Source organism: Nyctereutes procyonoides, unplaced genomic scaffold (assembly GCF_905146905.1).
Source record: "Nyctereutes procyonoides isolate TBG_1078 unplaced genomic scaffold, NYPRO_anot_genome, whole genome shotgun sequence".
Lineage (NCBI taxonomy): Eukaryota > Metazoa > Chordata > Mammalia > Carnivora > Canidae > Nyctereutes > Nyctereutes procyonoides.
This window is the reverse complement of record NW_026575036.1, coordinates 12715600-12733501: the sequence shown is the minus strand read 5'-3', so window position 1 is coordinate 12733501 and position 17902 is coordinate 12715600. Positions and strand designations below refer to the sequence as shown.

General features: G+C 34.4%; 1 protein-coding gene across 6 annotated transcripts in view; it reads right to left on the bottom strand.

Moving 5' to 3' along the window:
• Positions 1 to 17902, bottom strand: part of CCDC91 (coiled-coil domain containing 91) — a 364665-nt gene that overhangs the window by 277788 nt on the left and 68975 nt on the right. For 4 of the 6 annotated variants that reach the window (XM_055318678.1, XM_055318677.1, XM_055318676.1 and 1 more), the window contains 2 exons: positions 11088 to 11130; positions 8746 to 8824 (listed from right to left, as the gene is read on the bottom strand). In XM_055318678.1, the coding sequence (XP_055174653.1) occupies positions 8746 to 8824; positions 11088 to 11117 (109 nt within the window). In that variant the 5' untranslated portion in view covers positions 11118 to 11130. Of the gene's footprint in view, positions 1 to 8745; positions 8825 to 11087; positions 11131 to 17902 lie in introns of those variants that run through there. The other 2 variants (XM_055318681.1, XM_055318675.1) reach the window with 2 other exon arrangements.

Sequence of the window (17902 nt, the reverse complement as noted above, 5' to 3'; positions counted from 1 at the left end):
TTTTTCAATAATACAAGAAAATCCCTACAAAGCTCTATTTTAAAAAATTGTAATGTACTCTATAACATCCTAAAAATCAAACCAGCCTTTTTAAAAAGTAAATTCAGATTTAGAACACATAAAACGTTACAAGAATCAGTTTCAATAGTAACTGATAGTAATTAATATATATATAGCAAAAAAACAAGTTTCTCTTAAGTATTACAGTACTTCATATTAATAGTTTTGTTCTAGGTTATAGCTATTTATAGGGTACATATAATTTATTAGATTAGTACTGTATCACTTGGACTATGCAGTTAAAACCAAGCACCATGAATCACCTAGTAGAAGCTACTCATATTACAGAAAAAAATCAAAAAATAAACTTGGAACTCAAAATCTGGAAGAACACTTAGATACCACCTAGTTGTTCAATTTATAGATTAAATAATTGAGTTTCAGAGAAGTTACACAGCTGGTACTTCTCAGTCCCCAATCAGTTATTTGACTCTAACCATGCTATAAACCCAATCTTCAAAGTCATAACAAATTATCACTGATATATTCACTATTATATGCATTAGTGAAGACAGGAACTGCCATAAATTACTGAAAACCCACATGAAAACTAGTATTACATATACAATAATAACTCACAGCTTCATAGATGCTATCTCTCAGTTACCATGTATAAAAACTGGCTCCAGAATAAAAGAAAGTGAGTTAATAACCTGGGAGTTAAGAAAAAAATACAGAAAGTAGCAACGGGAAGCTATCTAACAATCACTCATTCAAACAATGTGTATAAAGATATTACAAAATTATTATACTACAATGGAAATTCAGCTTATGTCCTGGCAAAAATGTCTAATGTGGATGCAAAGTTAAAGGGATGGGAAGTTTTTTAAACATTATCCAACTGTCTATTATATTTCAAGTATGTGAATATAAGTCATCTTCAAATTTTACCTAAAATATGTATCAGACCAATGAATTCAGTTAATGTTTACTATGCCTATGTGCAAACTACAGATTAATCTCAAAAAAAAATCACAATTTTTTCTCAAACAAAAATGTGTGGACTCAGGTTCTGAGCTCTTTAGATGTGTAACACAGATTCTACTGGAAAAACAGGGTTAGCAAGAAGAGTAATGGGATATTAATAAAATGACTGATTTGTTGTCCTAGGTTTTCCTGGCCAGGAGAATGGAGAATGGAAAAACTGAACCATGAAATCAAAAAGGCATCTGTCTTCCAGGTTTCTCTCTGCCAATGTCTTGAGAAAAATGTTTGAACTTTCCTGTTGGCTTTGTATGCAAATAGCTCCAGATGCAAAGTGAACCACATCTAAGTTATTTGGTTCAACATCTGCTGGTCCAATTCCCATTATTCCTTCTAAAGGGTCGGCTTGTGACAGACAGTTATTTTGCCCTCTATATAAGCTGTTTTGAAGGAGCTAATTTGGATTAAAGTATCTATCTAGACCACTTGCTTTTCTCTTTGATGGTCAATGCATTCTAATGTGGTTCTGTGCAGTGCTACAAGTAACCTAGAAACATATTGGAAAGGACAGTATTCAAGGTTTCGCCTCCCACCTCGCCTTCTACACAATTTATATTTATACAGTCAAAAAGTAAAAAGCGAATAGTCATTTGCCTCTAAAACAGCACCTCCCACATTGTACACAATGGCAACGTGACAACACTTTCTGACCTAATGTTCTTTTCATGAAACCTCTATCAAATATTTGATGCTAAAGTTATTGCTAAAAGCATTTACCAATATTAACAATACATTTTATGAAACATTCAGTCATTTGAGATGACAATTTTCATATGCATCACTGAAAATGGAATAAGGTCCATAGCACATGCCACTTAGTATCTGATACATGGTATACTTTCAAACATTTGATAAATGAGTGAATTAGTGAATAAATGAACAACAACAACAACAAATCTAAAGAATTAAATTGGGGATCCCTGGGTGGCTCAGCAGTTTGACACCTGTCTTTGGCTCAGGGCGTGATCCTGGGGACTCAGGATCGAGTCCCGCATGCAGCTCCCTGCATGGAGCCTGCTTCTCCCTCTGCCTGTGTCTCTGCTCCTCTCTCTCTCTCTCTCTGCGTCTCTCAAGAATAAATAAATAAAATCTTAAAAAAAAAAAAAAAGAATTAAATTAAATAAATCCCATGGATTCTGAAACTCGGGGTCTGGTACAACCAGAAAGCAATAAAAAAAACATACTGAGGAGCACCTGGGTGGCTCAATGGTTCAGCGTCTGCCTTTGGCTCAGGTGGGGATTCTGGGGTTCTGGGAAAAAGTCCCACAACAGGCTCCCTATGGAGCCTCTGCCTATGTCTCTGCCTTTCTGTCTGTGTCTCTTATGAATAAATAAATAAAATCTTTAAAAAAAAAGAAAAGAAAAAACACATACTGAACCCAAAACAAAGGCTAGAAGTCCAATGTTCTTAAAATATATAAGGTCAGGTAGAGAAAGTCCTTCCTTCAAGAGGATACAGCAGAGAGGACAAATTGCACTGCAAGATAAAAATGAGGAAAAGAGAAGAAATCAGAATATCCAACTATGTATATATGTCTATATTCTGATACATACATATATTCATTTATCAGTGTGTGTGTGTATATACATATATATATATGTGTACCTCAGAAGATAAACATTCACTTTGAAAATGTAGCTTACTAAAAAGGAGAATATTATTACCAGTCTCATAAAAATGTTGAGAATGATTTCAAAAAAATCAAAAGATCTCTTAGCCTTAGCAAAAGAAAAAAAATTCTCTTTCTAAAAAGTACAGTTCTATCATTAGTTAAGTCAAAACTTTCTGATATTATATGTATGCAAAATCTGGAATGATTTTCCTTTACAAAAATAAATAAGAAAAATAAGTAAAAGAACTGGATATTACCATCATTGCTTCTAGACTCTAATATTTTTTAACTAAAATTTAGTCTAACCTCTACTGTCCTCTACTGTTACCTGCTGACACACAATAGGACGAGATAAGAAATCAGGGGGGAAAAAAAAAGAGTAATACAGCTGTTCTAATCCTTCTGCAAATCTGTGACTACTTTTTTTTAATGTTTTTTTTTTATTTATTTATGATAGTCACACACATAGAGAGGAGAGAGAGAGAGAGAGAGAGAGAGAGAGAGAGAGAGAGAGGGGCAGAGACACAGGCAGAGGGAGAAGCAGGCTCCATGCACCGGGAGCCCGACGTGGGATTCGATCCCCGGTCTCCAGGATCGCGCCCTGGGCCAAAGGCAGGCGCCAAACCGCTGCGCCACCCAGGGATCCCTGTGACTACTCTTGTTAATCATTATTTCCAGATCATTTGTCTGTATTGGGAGTGACCAGGAAAGTTAACTGAAGCCCGGAGTATTGTTTCTTTGCCATGTTTGAATAATTATCTAAGATTTCCAAGATTACTATATTTTTTTTCTTAAGATTTTATTTATTTATTTTACAGAGAGAGAGAGCATAAGCAGAGGGAGCTGGAGAGGGAAAGGGAGAAGTGGACTCCCCACTAAGCAGGAAGCCTGATGTAGGGCTTGATCCCAGGATCTTGAGATCATGACCTGAACCAAAGGCAGACATTTAACTGACTGAGCCACCCAGGCTCCCCTAAGATTACTACAGTTTTTAAGGAAAGTTTAGGTTTACCTTCCTCTACCTTGTGACTGAAAGACTATTTAATTACCTCCAAAGAATTAAAGATAATTAAAAAGAGTTACTGTTGTTGAATCACGATATTGTCCACTTGAAACTAATAAACAAATTAAAATAAAAACTTCTTTTAAAAAAGAGTTACTTTTGAAAACAAATCTGTTCTATTAATCATTAAGAAATAATTACTGAGCACTGTTCATTAACAAGGCACCATGTTATACTAAGTACTTAGGATTCAAGGATTCACAAGGGTTTAAAACACAATCTCTACCCAAGAAGGTTTAGACTAAAGTAAACATGTAGAGACAGCAGTCATACTGATAAAATATTTTGAAAAATATAAATTAGTACACCCATGTTTATAACAGTATTATTTACAATGGTCAAAGGAAGCAACTCAAGTGTCCACTGATGGATTAATGAATAAAAAATGTGGTCTGTACATACAGTGGAATGTTATTCAGGCTTAAAAAGGAAAGACATTCTGACACATGCTACAAAATGGATGAAACCTGTGGACATTATGTTGAGTGAAATAAGCCAGTCCTAAAAGACAAATACTGCATGTTTCTATTTATATGAGTTGTCTAGAACAGACAGAAAGTGGAATGGTAGCTCCCAGGGGCTGGGGCAGGGAAGGGTATATAGGTAGTTATTGTTTAATAGCTATAGAGGTTCACCTATACGAGATGAAAATGTTCTGGAGATTGGTTGCACACCAATGTGAATATACTTAATAATACTAAACTATATACTTTAAAATGATTAATACGGTAAATTGTATATGTTATTTTACCACAATTTAAAAAATTAGCCAAAGTGCCAAGCAAATGATGCAAAACAAAAAAAGATACAGTTCAAAAGAAAGAGCAGTTATGAGACACGGATTCAGCAGTTATGAGACATGGATTCAGAAGACTCTATGCCTTGTTCTGAAAGAAAAATGAGACTCTAGCAGATAGGAGATAAAGGAAAGTACTACAATCAGAGCAATGGCAAAGTGATAGAACAGACATCATCCAGAAACAAAATGTGGATCATAATTTGACTGCCCACAGGCTTCAAAAACAATAACCGTGAAAGGTAAACTAGAAGGAAAGGCTATGAAACAGAAAATGCCTGATAAAGGCAACTGTTCTCACTGAGTATCTTTCAACTAAGATAAAATAATAATTACCACATTTTTACTAAAAGTAAAGGCAGGAGTAAAAATAAATTGATAACTTCATATTCACTCATCTCTTGCTTATATTCTCCAACTGCCATGATGATGATGGAAGTGTGGAGATACATTTTACAAGTTAGATGCCATACACTGATGAGATGTGGGCTTACAGATAATAGCTAATATACAGAACCAACATGTGCATTTCATTTATTCTGACTGGCAACTTTTTAATATCATCATCAGCTCTGCACAGAAACTAGAATGCTAAAAGGCCCCACTATGTAAATGATGCTAATATTACAGGGAGATGCATGCTCAACCCCATTCATTAACAGTATTGTAGGCTACAAACGGACATCGTTTATAAGATAAATTAATTATCCCAGCTGCTATTATGAAATCATCCTCCAACTGTCAGCCCTGTAGCAAGATGATCATTAAGCCACACTAAGCCTTCTACATTCTTTACTTAAAATCTTTTATCCTAAACCCAAAAATGAAAATTTCTTTTCTCCCCCAAGTACTTTAAAAACTTAAACCAAATATCTCTGAGTAATCTTCTAGAATTTTAAGCTGTGGTAAAACTTCGTTAATAATCATCTCTTTTAAAAATATTTTTCAAATAGATCACAAACTGTTAGGGTGTAGATGGAAAACCAAACAAAAGGAGAATATTAGTATTTTCTTAAACTGAAAAGAATGTACTTTAGATCTCTTAAAGCTTCCTATTTTCTCCGGACTTTAGTGTGGGAATGATTACATTGGGCAGCCCTGGTGGCTCAGTGGTTTAGCGCCACCTTCGGCCCAAGGCATGATCCTGGGAACCCAGGATCCAGTGCCGCGTCGAGCTCCCTACATGAAGCCTGCTTCTCTCTCTGCCTGTGTCTCTGCCTCTCTCCCTCTGTGTCTCTATGAATAAACAGATAAAATCGAAAGAGAGAGAGAGAGAGAGAGAGAGAGAGAGAGAGAGAGAGAGAGAAAGAAAGAAAGAAAGAAAGAAAGAAAGAAAGAAAGAAAGAAAGAAAGATTATTACATTGTTACACTAATTAGGTTCAGATCACTCTATTCTAAAGAGCTTCTGGATACCTGCATTAGTGCAGACTTCTCCAGTAAGCAGAGGAAGAGAATTTTCAACAAAAGAGAAAGACTACTTGGCTGAGCCAACATCTACCATGTCTTAACTTCGGCTCTTGGCCAGATGAGTTTATCTCTACTTCCGAAGTTGCTGAGGAAATTCAGGAAAAGTACTTTCATCAGGTCTGATTTTTTAAAAGTGAGGGAGTAACTGGGTGTGCTGTCTGTGTGTACATACAGGCACACTAGAGGAGCTGTTCTTTAATTCTAATTAGGTTTTGAGGGCTTGACCTTCAAATATATAGACATATATATGACATATAATCTTTACTCTTGGAGAACGGGAATTAGATAATCTGTCCACAATATACAATTCTTTAATACACTGATATGATAATTATAGGAAAACAGATTCTGTTTTTGCTTTCATACAAAGTAAAGAAGTACAATTTGGCTTCGACTTCCAATCTACTGAAACCTTTTCTTTAAAAGCCATTTCTGACTGCAATCTCACTGACCTCTCTTACATACAGCCGTTGACACCAGCGACCATACCTTCTTTGAAATGTTCTACTCCTGATGCCTACCCCATACTCTCTTTATCGCTCAATCTTCCTGTGTCTTTCTCTTCCTCTTGTTCCCTAATTACAGACATCCAAATTTCTCTACTTAACCCTATTCTCTTTACATACTGTTTCCCCCAGTAATCTCCTACAACTACAACTGTCCCATCTATGAGAAAACTCCCAAACCACGAACTCTAGCCTTAATCCTTCTACTGAACTGTAGGTACCTTAAATATATAAGTCTAAGATAAATTCATTAGGCTTATGCTGTCTCCAACCAACTTTCTAAAATTCTCTATTTCTGTTCAAGGTAATACCACTCCTTCAGAATCAAGGCTTGAAACCTCAAAAATCAATTATGACTCCTCCCTAACCTTTACATCCAGGCAGCCAGACAGCCTGGCTAATGTTTTTTTTTTCCCCCCAAAAAAACCCAGTTAACTTAAAAAAGACCTGAAGTATAATCTGAAAGACTAGATTTTATTCCTAAACATATTTATCTGTATCAAACTCCAAAACTTTTATAACCCATCATTTTGTCAACTGTACAATAGATAATACTGTAACTGCCCTATCCACTTTACAATCGAAAACCCTAAACCATCATATAAATATCATTATTCCAACCTTCCTATTAATTTTCCTTGCCACCCTACTTGTCTTTCATTCAGTTATTCCTTCTTTTTTAAAAAAGATTTATTTGTTTGAGAGAGAGACAGAGAGAGCGAGCCAGCACGTGTGTTTACAAGTGGGAGAAGGGTCAGAGAGAGAGAATCTCAAGCAGACTACCTGCTGAGTGCGGAGCCAGAAGCTGGGCTGATCTCACAACCCATGAGATCAGGACCTGAGCCGAAACCAAGAGTCAGACGACAGTTACCTGAGCCATCCAGGCTCCCTTCATTCTTTTCTTTAATTATTCTTTCTTACTAATTATTATTCAGAAAGTATAAATACTTACTGAGAACTAACTATAAGCTATGCACTATGCTCGGCATTTAAGACATAACAAGGAGACAAAGAGATATACTGCCTAATCCCACAAAATTTACAGCCTAAAATGCAGTCAGAAGATAGATGCAGAGAGACAAGGGAGGGTTCTCTGGGAAGGCTTCCCAGAAAAAGACATATTAAAGCAAAAAGCAGCACATAAAACAAATAGCAGTTAGTATAAGAAGAGAGCGGGAGAGAGTAGCGGTGGGAAACAAGGTGAGAAATTCCAGGCAAAGGAAACCACATACATAAATTCCTTAAACAAGAATGAACATCCTAACTATGTCATCCTCTTTCCCACATTTACATCTTTCTTTCATTTCTTTTTCTCCCTTCAAAATCTCTTCCCATTCTCCCATCTCTGTCTACTGAAATCATTAACATCCTTCAAAGCCTAGATCAATAACATACACCCAGCTTCAAGGATAGTACTTGACTCATACCAGGCATGAAATAAACATTTGCTAAAAGAATGGATGATGAAATCATCATTCTTCCCAAATCACAAATCTGCTTCATATTACAAGTATGTATGTGTCTGCTGCCCTATCTTCCCTTGAAGTAAAGGATACATTCCCATAGCACCTAATGCATAATAAGCACTGGAAAAATATTTGCAGGATGAATAACTCTAATAATCTAAGACTAAGCAGAGCTGTTAAAGGATACTTTCATCTTCTACTTCTAACTTTACAATGATTTGGCAGAATAAAAAGTCTACAAAATTAAAAATATTTATACATGAATTATATTAATGTTGAATATTAGGTCTCCTATAAAATATCTCCAATAATGGAATTTATTTTTGCATTCAACTTCTTAGATGGCTAAATTTTGATGTTTAATATTTTCTGAATGACTTTCCTGGAGGAAAAAAAAATTCTAAATTTAAATACTGGTAAAGATGTTAAATTACTTTAGAATATTTTTAGAACCTAAGAAAAAGGAGTCTTTTTAATTAACCAACTAAACAGCCTAAAAATATTATTTGGTATTTCATTTTCCTAAAACTAAGATGAATTAGGAAATGTAAATTATACTTTAATTTCATGTAATGTTCATGATATCATTTTTGGAATCATGCCTCAAGCCACACTGAGGAATTTGTTATGCAATTTATAATCTGTTACGAAAAAAAAACTAAATTAAATCTGGGTCATTCCATTTTTCAGATCAAAGAAGGCCAAGTAAAAAAGTAAAATGAGGCTTTCAAAGAAAAGGCAAAGTGTTAAATAAGAAAAAAAATATTCAAGTTACTGCATAGTAGTCACCTGTAGGAAAAGCAGCCCAAGGAATGGCAGGAGATGTAGTTTGGGTTTCACCATTTCCACCATCAAAAATCTCTGCAGCCTAGAAAAAAAGGCAAATTTATTTTACTTTTTAGATAAAAAGTAAAAATGCTATTTAAGCAATCAAGCCTTCCAGTCCCACAAACATATTCTGTGATATACTACACATTTTCAAATTCCCTCCAAATACTCAAATGCTTTTCAGTCTTCATAGTTAGCACCCCAACCACTATTCACTACCCCCCAGTATGCAAGCTCTATTATTTTTAAATAAAAATCTCCCTTCCTAACTAAAATATATCAACTGCCAATGAAAATTTTCTTTTGTATATTCTAGTCACATTTTCACTTGCAAACTTTTTTATATCTAAGTACTCTAAATACATATTTTTCATTAATTAGCCCAAGACATAATAGAGATCAATTTAAGGAAATAGGATTCATCTATATTCTTCAATAATCTACCAGGTGGGCTTACTAGCAGCATTCAACATTCAGAGAATTCCTAAAACTGGTGTTCTAAATTAACAAGCCTTCCCACTAAATAATTTTAAAAGTAAGGGACAATTACTGAATGTTGAGTTTGTGGGTAAGAGTTTTCTCTCTCTCTCTTAATTGTCCAGATCACAGCAAAATCATTACTAAGAAAAAGAACCAAAATTTCAATTTGGATTCTGTACCGAGTTGTCAACTAAAAAGAAGTCAACTGAGGCAATCTGCCACACAAGCTAAGTGATGAAGAATATCGTAACTATTATCTATAAACTATGAAAAATGAACATGGTTTATACAATCAAGGATGGACACCTTCCATATTTCTACAACCAGATGTAAAAAAAGAAACCTAATAACCAATTAAACTGGAATAATTGGTTAACACTGTAAATATGTAATACTGAAAGGAATAGATCCATTGACTATAACACTGAAGTATAATTTTACTCTGAGGAAAACTACCCACTCTATTTTTTTCTGATATAATAACCAACCATGGTTTAAGTAAAGGAAGACTGTATTAAGTTTTAATCTTCAAATAACTGACAGCTTGTAAACAATAAACTAAAACATGTATCATCCTCTAAATCAACGTATTTTAACAAAATTTTAAATGCTACATTTCAGTAACAGAAGATTTAATCACCCAACAAAATCAAAACATTTAAGAAAATGCAAAAAACATACAAATGTGCTAAAAAAAAAAAGTTTTAGATTGAAATGCACAAAACAGTTATGTCCATATTGACAGATATTATAGATCAATGGACAAGAAAATGATCCTAATCTGAAAAACCTCACACCATTCTTTCATAATATTCAGAATACTGAATATATACTTAATATATTGTTTCTCCTATTAATATCATTAATTAAACTCCTTATTTTTTTTTTTTAATTTATTTATGATAGTCACAGAGAGAGAGAGATAGGGAGAGACACAGGCAGAGGGAGAGGCAGGCTCCACGCACCAGGAGCCCGACGTGGGATTCGATCCCAGGTCTCCAGGATCACGCCCTGGGCCAAAGGCAGGCGCCAAACCGCTGCGCCACCCAGGGATCCCAAACTCCTTATTTTTAATAAGCAATCCTTTTTTTTACCAAGTCCCAAACTAGGTAAAAGTTTTACTAAAAAAGAAAAAAAAAATCACAGAGCTCACTTGGTAGTTCCAGGACTTGAGCTCAGGCATCCTGACTCCTAATCCAGAGATTTTCCTGCAAGACTATACTGGCTCCATAAAAATAACTGGGTTACAAAATATTTCAATAAAATGAACACACACTGAAAAGGATTAAGGAAAAGACAGGGCTTCTTCAGCTAACAATTTCCACTTACAAAGCAAGCAACTTAAACCTGAGAGAATAATCTAACAACACAAACATACTAATTAGCTCTTTAAGCCACTAAGACGCTATGAAGTTAATACACTAAATCAACTCATTACAGGTATAAACATGAAAATATATGGCAGATTTGCAATACTCATCCTTCATCCCACAAGTATTTTCTAATAGACATGTATCCCAGCAAAATCATCAGTTGACAATTCTTAAAACATCTCTAATGCTTCCACTAGTAGCATTTAATTACCTCAATTTAAACCATTCCGTGGGCACAACCATAGGTTCAATAATAATTAGTTTTACCTTTCAAAGGGATACAATTTTCCTTGATTTCATTTTATTATTCCAGTGTTACATTAAAAATGATCAAAAATGATCATGAATACCAATGAAAAATAATACATCTTCAAAATAGTATAACCCCATTATAACCCCACAAAGTTAAAGCAATTACATAAGCAAGATAACGTAAGTAATTGCACATACCTCAAAACCACCAAAATCATCATCATCCATTCTTCAAGCGCACCTGAAAAATACCAGAACACAATGAAAGAAGCCCACATGCACATTTATGTCAAAGCATTTTCCTGACTTAAATGTATACATTTTGACTTGTAAATTAAAACTATTTCATTTAGGTTAAAAAAAATCTACTTTTTCTAACTATATTGGTATGCATTTTTTAATGCAAAAAGACTGGTGTTTTTTTGGCAAAATTAGCCATTTGGGCAAAATTAGCAATTTCTGTTGCTTTTTCAGCAACCATGTATTTTGCCATTTTGTGTTGAGATGCCAGGAGTGGAAAAATATTCTTTTACATTTTAATTTGCTTTTCCCAAATTGGCGCTAGGGCTCAATTCAATAATGCTTCCTGCTTTTTGCATCTATTCCTCAGTTGTCTGGCAACATCAGCACAAACTCCACTAAGAACAGGACTGTGGTGAATTTTTGGAAATCTGTCCCCTACCACAAAGGTTCTTCCCTCGGTTTCATGGCCGAGGTTGATTTAGATTTTCAAAATTGATCAGCATTTTTGAGCTGTGGCCACAACTTCTGGAGCATTTTGATATGTGTATTTTTAGCTGAAACTGCTTTGCACTTTTGGAAAAATGTGGAGCAAGTTACTAGGCTGATCAAGATAAATCAAGTCATGTATTCATGGGAGACCAGGGAAGAGAAAAACACAAGTGAATATCCTGAATTCCTCTCTTTACAGTTAAACTATGTAGGAAACAAGCAGTAAGATAATACATGCTTTATTTTATCCTTAATGGTTCTCATAAAAATGGAAGGACAAAACCATTACCTGGACTCTAAAAAGAAGAAAAAGAAAAAGCTTTTATCTAACAAACTATTAAAAAAAAAAAAAAAAAAAAAAAACCTGGGAAAGTAAGACAAGCAATAGATGTTTTACATTTAAACAAAAAAATAAATTCACAATGAGTTGTGAATCAGTAGCCACAAATAACACTCAAGTCAATAAAAACTGATTTATTTTTTTATCTTTCAAAAGTTAATGAATGTATCCAAATTATTAATTATAGTTTCCTTGACTCACTAATACAAGATGAACTTGGTTACAGGAAAACAATCTTCTCCAACTTCTTAAAAAACAGCTAAACAAATTAAACCATGTTAAGCAATAATCCTAAAGCATTTTCTAAGGCACTCTGCCTTGAGTGACAAAGCAGTAGTCATCTATAGCGAGGCCTTTCCTTGTCAATGAAGTTCATATTAATGCCTTCAAAAATAAAATTCAAAAACTCGTCAAATAAAAATAGTGAAACACATTCTCAAGGATTGTTTTGTTTTAATAAACAAAGAAAATTTATTTTTACAGAAACTCAGTAGGTAATGACACTAAAAGGAATATATGTAGACAGAAGTACATATAAAAAGGAAGGACATTAACCAAAATCAGATACCACTGTTGTCACCATTACCTACAATTTAATAGTTTGATGAAAATGTTTGAAAAGACCTATTTCTCAAAAAAAAAAAAAAAAAAAAAATCAAAGCTAAGCAAGTTATCCACATACAATACTTAAAAAATATAAACCAGACTTTCAGAAACTTTTGATGGTGGTTAGTTTGAAATGGAATTCACATTAATTCTGTGTTGCAAGCAAACAGAAATCTGTATGTGATTATATTTTTCATGAAGAAATTATGAAATAAGAGTGATATGGATACTGAGAATTAACCAAGTCAAACAATAAACACTAAGTCTGTGTTTTCCACATGTATTTCATGAATCTGAGGAGACAATTAAAAACTATTTTTAGCTTCTACAGCACTGTATCCAAATAATACAGTTTCAAAAAAAAATAGAATGTCTAGAGTAATGCTTCTACGTGTTTTTGTAGATCACATCCTAATAAAATATTCGTAAGGTGCCAGAAAACTTGAAAACAAAAACAAATAGCCATGTTTAACAATCATGTCAGCTTGTTTGCCTGTGTTAATGAACCAAACACCATCACTTTCCTAAGTACTGATTTATTTAATTTTTTTTAAGATTTTATTTATTTATTCATGAGAGACACAGAGAGAGAGAGGCAGAGACATAGGCAGAGGGGGAAGCAGGCTCCCTGTGGGGAGCCCAATGCAGGACTCAATCCCAGGACTCTAGGATCACCACCTGAGCCAAAGACAGATGCTCAACCACAGAGTCACCCAGGTGCCCCCGAAGTGCTTATTTAACTCTACAAAAGAATACATCAAAGATCATTAATGTTTTCTATATACCAGAAACATTTATATATTAAAAAGATGACAGTTTTCCTCTATTTTCAAAGAAATACTAACATATTTTAAAAGATAAATGTCTTGAGTTTCTTAAAATATAATAATCAGGGAAATACTATTTTAAAGTTAACAATTTTCCAAATATTTTCATTTCAAATCCTAGTATAGTTTGTTTCCTTCTGAACATACAAAGAGCAGGAGAAAGTTAAATTAACAGCATTCATTTGTAGAAATCAACTTCAATAAATACAAAAGATAAAATTAGTTTTTAAAAGAAAATATTATAAGTGTGGTCTCCCTTATAGATTCAGTTACTGTAGCACATTTAAAACATTATATTACCTAAAATGCATATAAAACTTTTTTAGAATATTTCTAACACTTAATATTATACCCCATTAAACTCCAAATACAATACAGCAACACCAGATATACCTGTCATGTAAGTTATCGAGTCACAAGCCTGGTTAAAAAATTAGCAGATCATATAGTTCATCATTTTGTGTCATGGTAGGAGGAAAGATGTATGATTCTTATGATTAGGTATCTACATGAAAGATTTCACAGTTTCTAGTTTAACAATTCTCAGACTTTATTATATCTGAATTTGATCTCTTCTGTTGCACTACTGTATTAAATATCCCTCCTTAATTATTCTCAGTATTTAAAATATTGCTAATATTTTATAAGAAAAACATATATACAACACTTACAGTAACAAATTTTTATGAAGCAACTCTATAGAAGAGAACACTCCAGATCCTCAAGGAATTGAGGTCTGGGGAGGTGAGAAGGGAAGAGTGTAAGAAAACCATGCAAATTTTAAGAATATGAGCTATAAGGCAGGCTTAAGAAAGAAGAAAAAATGTCCAAGGTGGGAGGAAAGACTTTCAGATGGTGATATATCTGATTGGAGCATCATGAAATGCTTCAGGTGGGAGATATTTGAGATCTATTTCAACAGACCTAACAGAGAATTTTAAATGGCACATTAAGAACATGCATTTTATTAAAGACTTTTCTGAAAAGTTTTTTCCTAAAAAACAGCAAAGATTTATTTTTATTGTTTGCTTCTACATTAAACACAGGATCAAAAAGAATGTGAAATGAGAAAACTGCAAAAAAAAAAAAAAAACTGAAAGCAAATACAAGGAAGATGCATCTAAAACTATCAACCGGAAAAATAAAAATCAATCACAATTACATCAAAGAATCCAAAAAGGCTAGGAATGCATGGCAAATTGGATAAAGGTGAGACTCAAAAAAAAGAGTGGCAGATGTATATCCAAGATCCCCTTCCAGAATCTGCACAAGAGGACAATGTACAGTTCTTCATCACAACAGAAGACTGAAGGGTTATTCCCTGGACAGGGTAAAGCTAAGGGTCTCCAGATTAGAAGACACTGAGACAGTTGGACTAAAAGTTGTATTAAATATTAAGACCTACTCCCCCAAACCTCTTTGATCACTTGACAACCAAACTGCCACCAGCTAGGTTTCAGCCTCTAGTCATCAGATTAGGAGATTCTTCTTTGGTGAATCAAATCAACCCATGAAAAAGTACCCCATGAGAGACTCCACCAAAAAAATCAGTCACTTACTCAGGTAACACTACTTTGACCACCCTATCCACATGCACAGACTTTCTGATTTGCTCCTGATTTCAATAAGAAGATGAATAGTATAATGGCTAAAAGAAGACTATTGAGTCAGGGTGCCTAGATTCAAATTCTAGTTCTGCCACTTAACTGTTACACTGGCCAGATTACTTAAACACTGTATATACATCATTTTCCTCACCTGTCAAATAGGGATAGTAATACCACTACTACTGATAATAATATGGTAACTAGCTCCTAAAATCTTTATGAGGATTAAATAAGTTAAAATAGATGGAAGTACTTATAGCAGGGTCTGGCACATTCTAAGTATTGTACTAATATTTCTACTTTATTAGTGCTTCACCTTTATAAGGAAGCAGATGGCCAAAGACAATAAAAGACATGAAGGAAATATCTAACACAAGAAACAAGAGATCAGGCCAAAATAAGAGGAAAAAATGTGGAAAAAATAGACTCCACAAGAAAATTTTCAAAAAAATAAAAGCTGTAACTACTACTTTCAGAGTCAACAATAGAATATAGTACATCCATGAAATAAGAACAGGAAGCCCTAATTTTTTTCTTGGGGGGCAGTAGAAATAGAGAGGGGTATGCACCAAGAGTAAGGCCTTGAAAATGAAAATGAAAATGATTACAGAAATGAAAATTTGCAGGGTGGGTAATAAAGCTGGGGAAATTTCCTTTAAAAAGAAGAGTATAAAAGAAAAGGAAATGGAAAGTCAGAGTAAAAACAAAAGAAAATTAAAAGATCTAGTCCCAAATATGCAGTATCTAATCATCAGGAATTCTAGAAAGACAAAACAGAGAAAACAACAGGGAAGATCATCAACAAAATAATTCAAGAAAATTTTCTAAATCTAAAGAATATGATTCCCATATTTAACGGTTTGTCAAGTATCCAAGACAGCAGAAGAACAAAACCACACTAAAGCACAGTAGAGACAAAAAGAAGATCCTACAAGCTCCCAGAGAGATAAAACAGATTTTATACAAAGGATAAAGAATACAATGATATTAGACTTCACAAAACCACCACTAGAAGGTGAAGAACAATGGAACAATGCTTTTAAAATTGTAAGGGAAAATAATTAGCACATAGAACTCTAAAGCTAGCCAAATCAACAAATAATTAATTTGTGGGAAGACTAAAGTCATATTCAAACTGCAAAATCTCAAAAAAAATTTATTTCCCAATTTTTTTAAAAAAGTCATGGGGGGGGGGGCACCTGGATGACTCACTGGTTGAGCATCAGCCTTTGGCTCAGGTCATGATCTCAGGGTCCTGGGATCAAGTCCCACATCCAGCTCCCTGCAGGGAGCCTGCTTCTCCCTCTGCCTATGTCTCTGCCTCTCTTTCTGTGTTTCTAATGAATAAATAAATAAAATCTTTAAAAAAAAATTATGGAGAGGTACCTGCGAGGCCCAGTCAGATAGGCATCCAACTCAATTTCAGGTCAGAGCGTGATCTCAAGGTCATGAGATCAAGCCCCCCACCAAGCTCTGGACTCAGCACAGAGTCTGCTTGTTTCTCTCTCCCTCTCCCTCTGCCCCCCACCCAACGCACACACTTTCACACTCTCTCTCAAATAAATAAATACAAAGAAAAAAAGTTATGGGGTAAGCCAAAAGAGTAAGACACAAGGAAGAAGGGATTAGAAAATAGGTGATAGGGATCCCTGGGTGGCGCAGCGGTTTGGTGCCTGCCTTTGGCCCAGGGCGCGATTCTGGAGACCCCGGATCGAATCCCACATCAGGCTCCCGGTGCATGGAGCCTGCTTCTCCCTCTGCCTATGTCTCTGCCTCTTTCTCTCGCTCTCTCTCTCTCTCTATGTGTGACTATCATAAAATAAATAAAAATTAAAAAAAATAAAATAAAAAGAAAAGAAAAGAAAAGAAAAGAAAAGAAAAGAAAAGAAAAGAAAAGAAAAGAAAATAGGTGATATAACTAAAGTGAAAAGCAAAGGGAATTCTCCCAGAATAATGGTAAAGTGAGTTTCCAAGGTATTCGTATAGGAAGAATAGAGAACAATCCACCTAAATTAGCACAGATCAGAAAGCTCCTGGGAGAAGCATTCAAACAAATCAAATTAATAGACTATCTCAGTATTTTGCCAGATCATGAATAATGTTAAACTGGGGGGAAATTCAGAGTTGAATTAGTGATTAAAACATTAGCCCCTCCCAATAAATAAATAAATAACATTAGCCAAATGAAAACAGAGAGAAAATAATATGTTAGATAGGAAAACTTTTTTAAAAGATTTTATTTATTTATTTATTTATTTATTTATTTATTTACTTATGAGAGACACAGACACAGAGAGACAGAGAGACAGACAGAGAGAGAGAGAGGCAGAGACACACACAGGCAGAGGGAGAAGCAGGCTCCATGCAGGAAGCCTGATACGGACTCGATCCTGGAACCCCGGGATCGTGACCTGAGCCAAAGGCAGACTGGCAACCACTGAGACACCCAGACTTTCTGTTAGACAGGAAAACTATTCATTATTGCATTACTAGATTTTTTAGCTGTGAATACTATTTACATAGCAATAGTGATGAATAACTCCTGTACCAAAATTATAATAAAACCATATTAGAATGGTAAGAGAAAGAAGTATGTGGTATGGGTGATAGAGGGGGTGGTGAAAGACAGCTAAAGCTTCATCTTCCATATTGGAAAGTCAATGGATATGAAACTGAAAAATCAAGAAGCAGTGATAACAAACATGTTTAGGGATACACTGATAAACACTAAAAAAATCAACTATATGTGCTAATCATCTTGCTTCTAGAAAACAAGAAACGTAGAGGCTAAAAAAGAAGGGCAGGGATGGCTGTGTTTCACAGCAAGTATTTACAACTTTAAACTGTCGGCACATATAACTAATTTCTTTAATGATAGTATTAAAAAACATCATGACACAA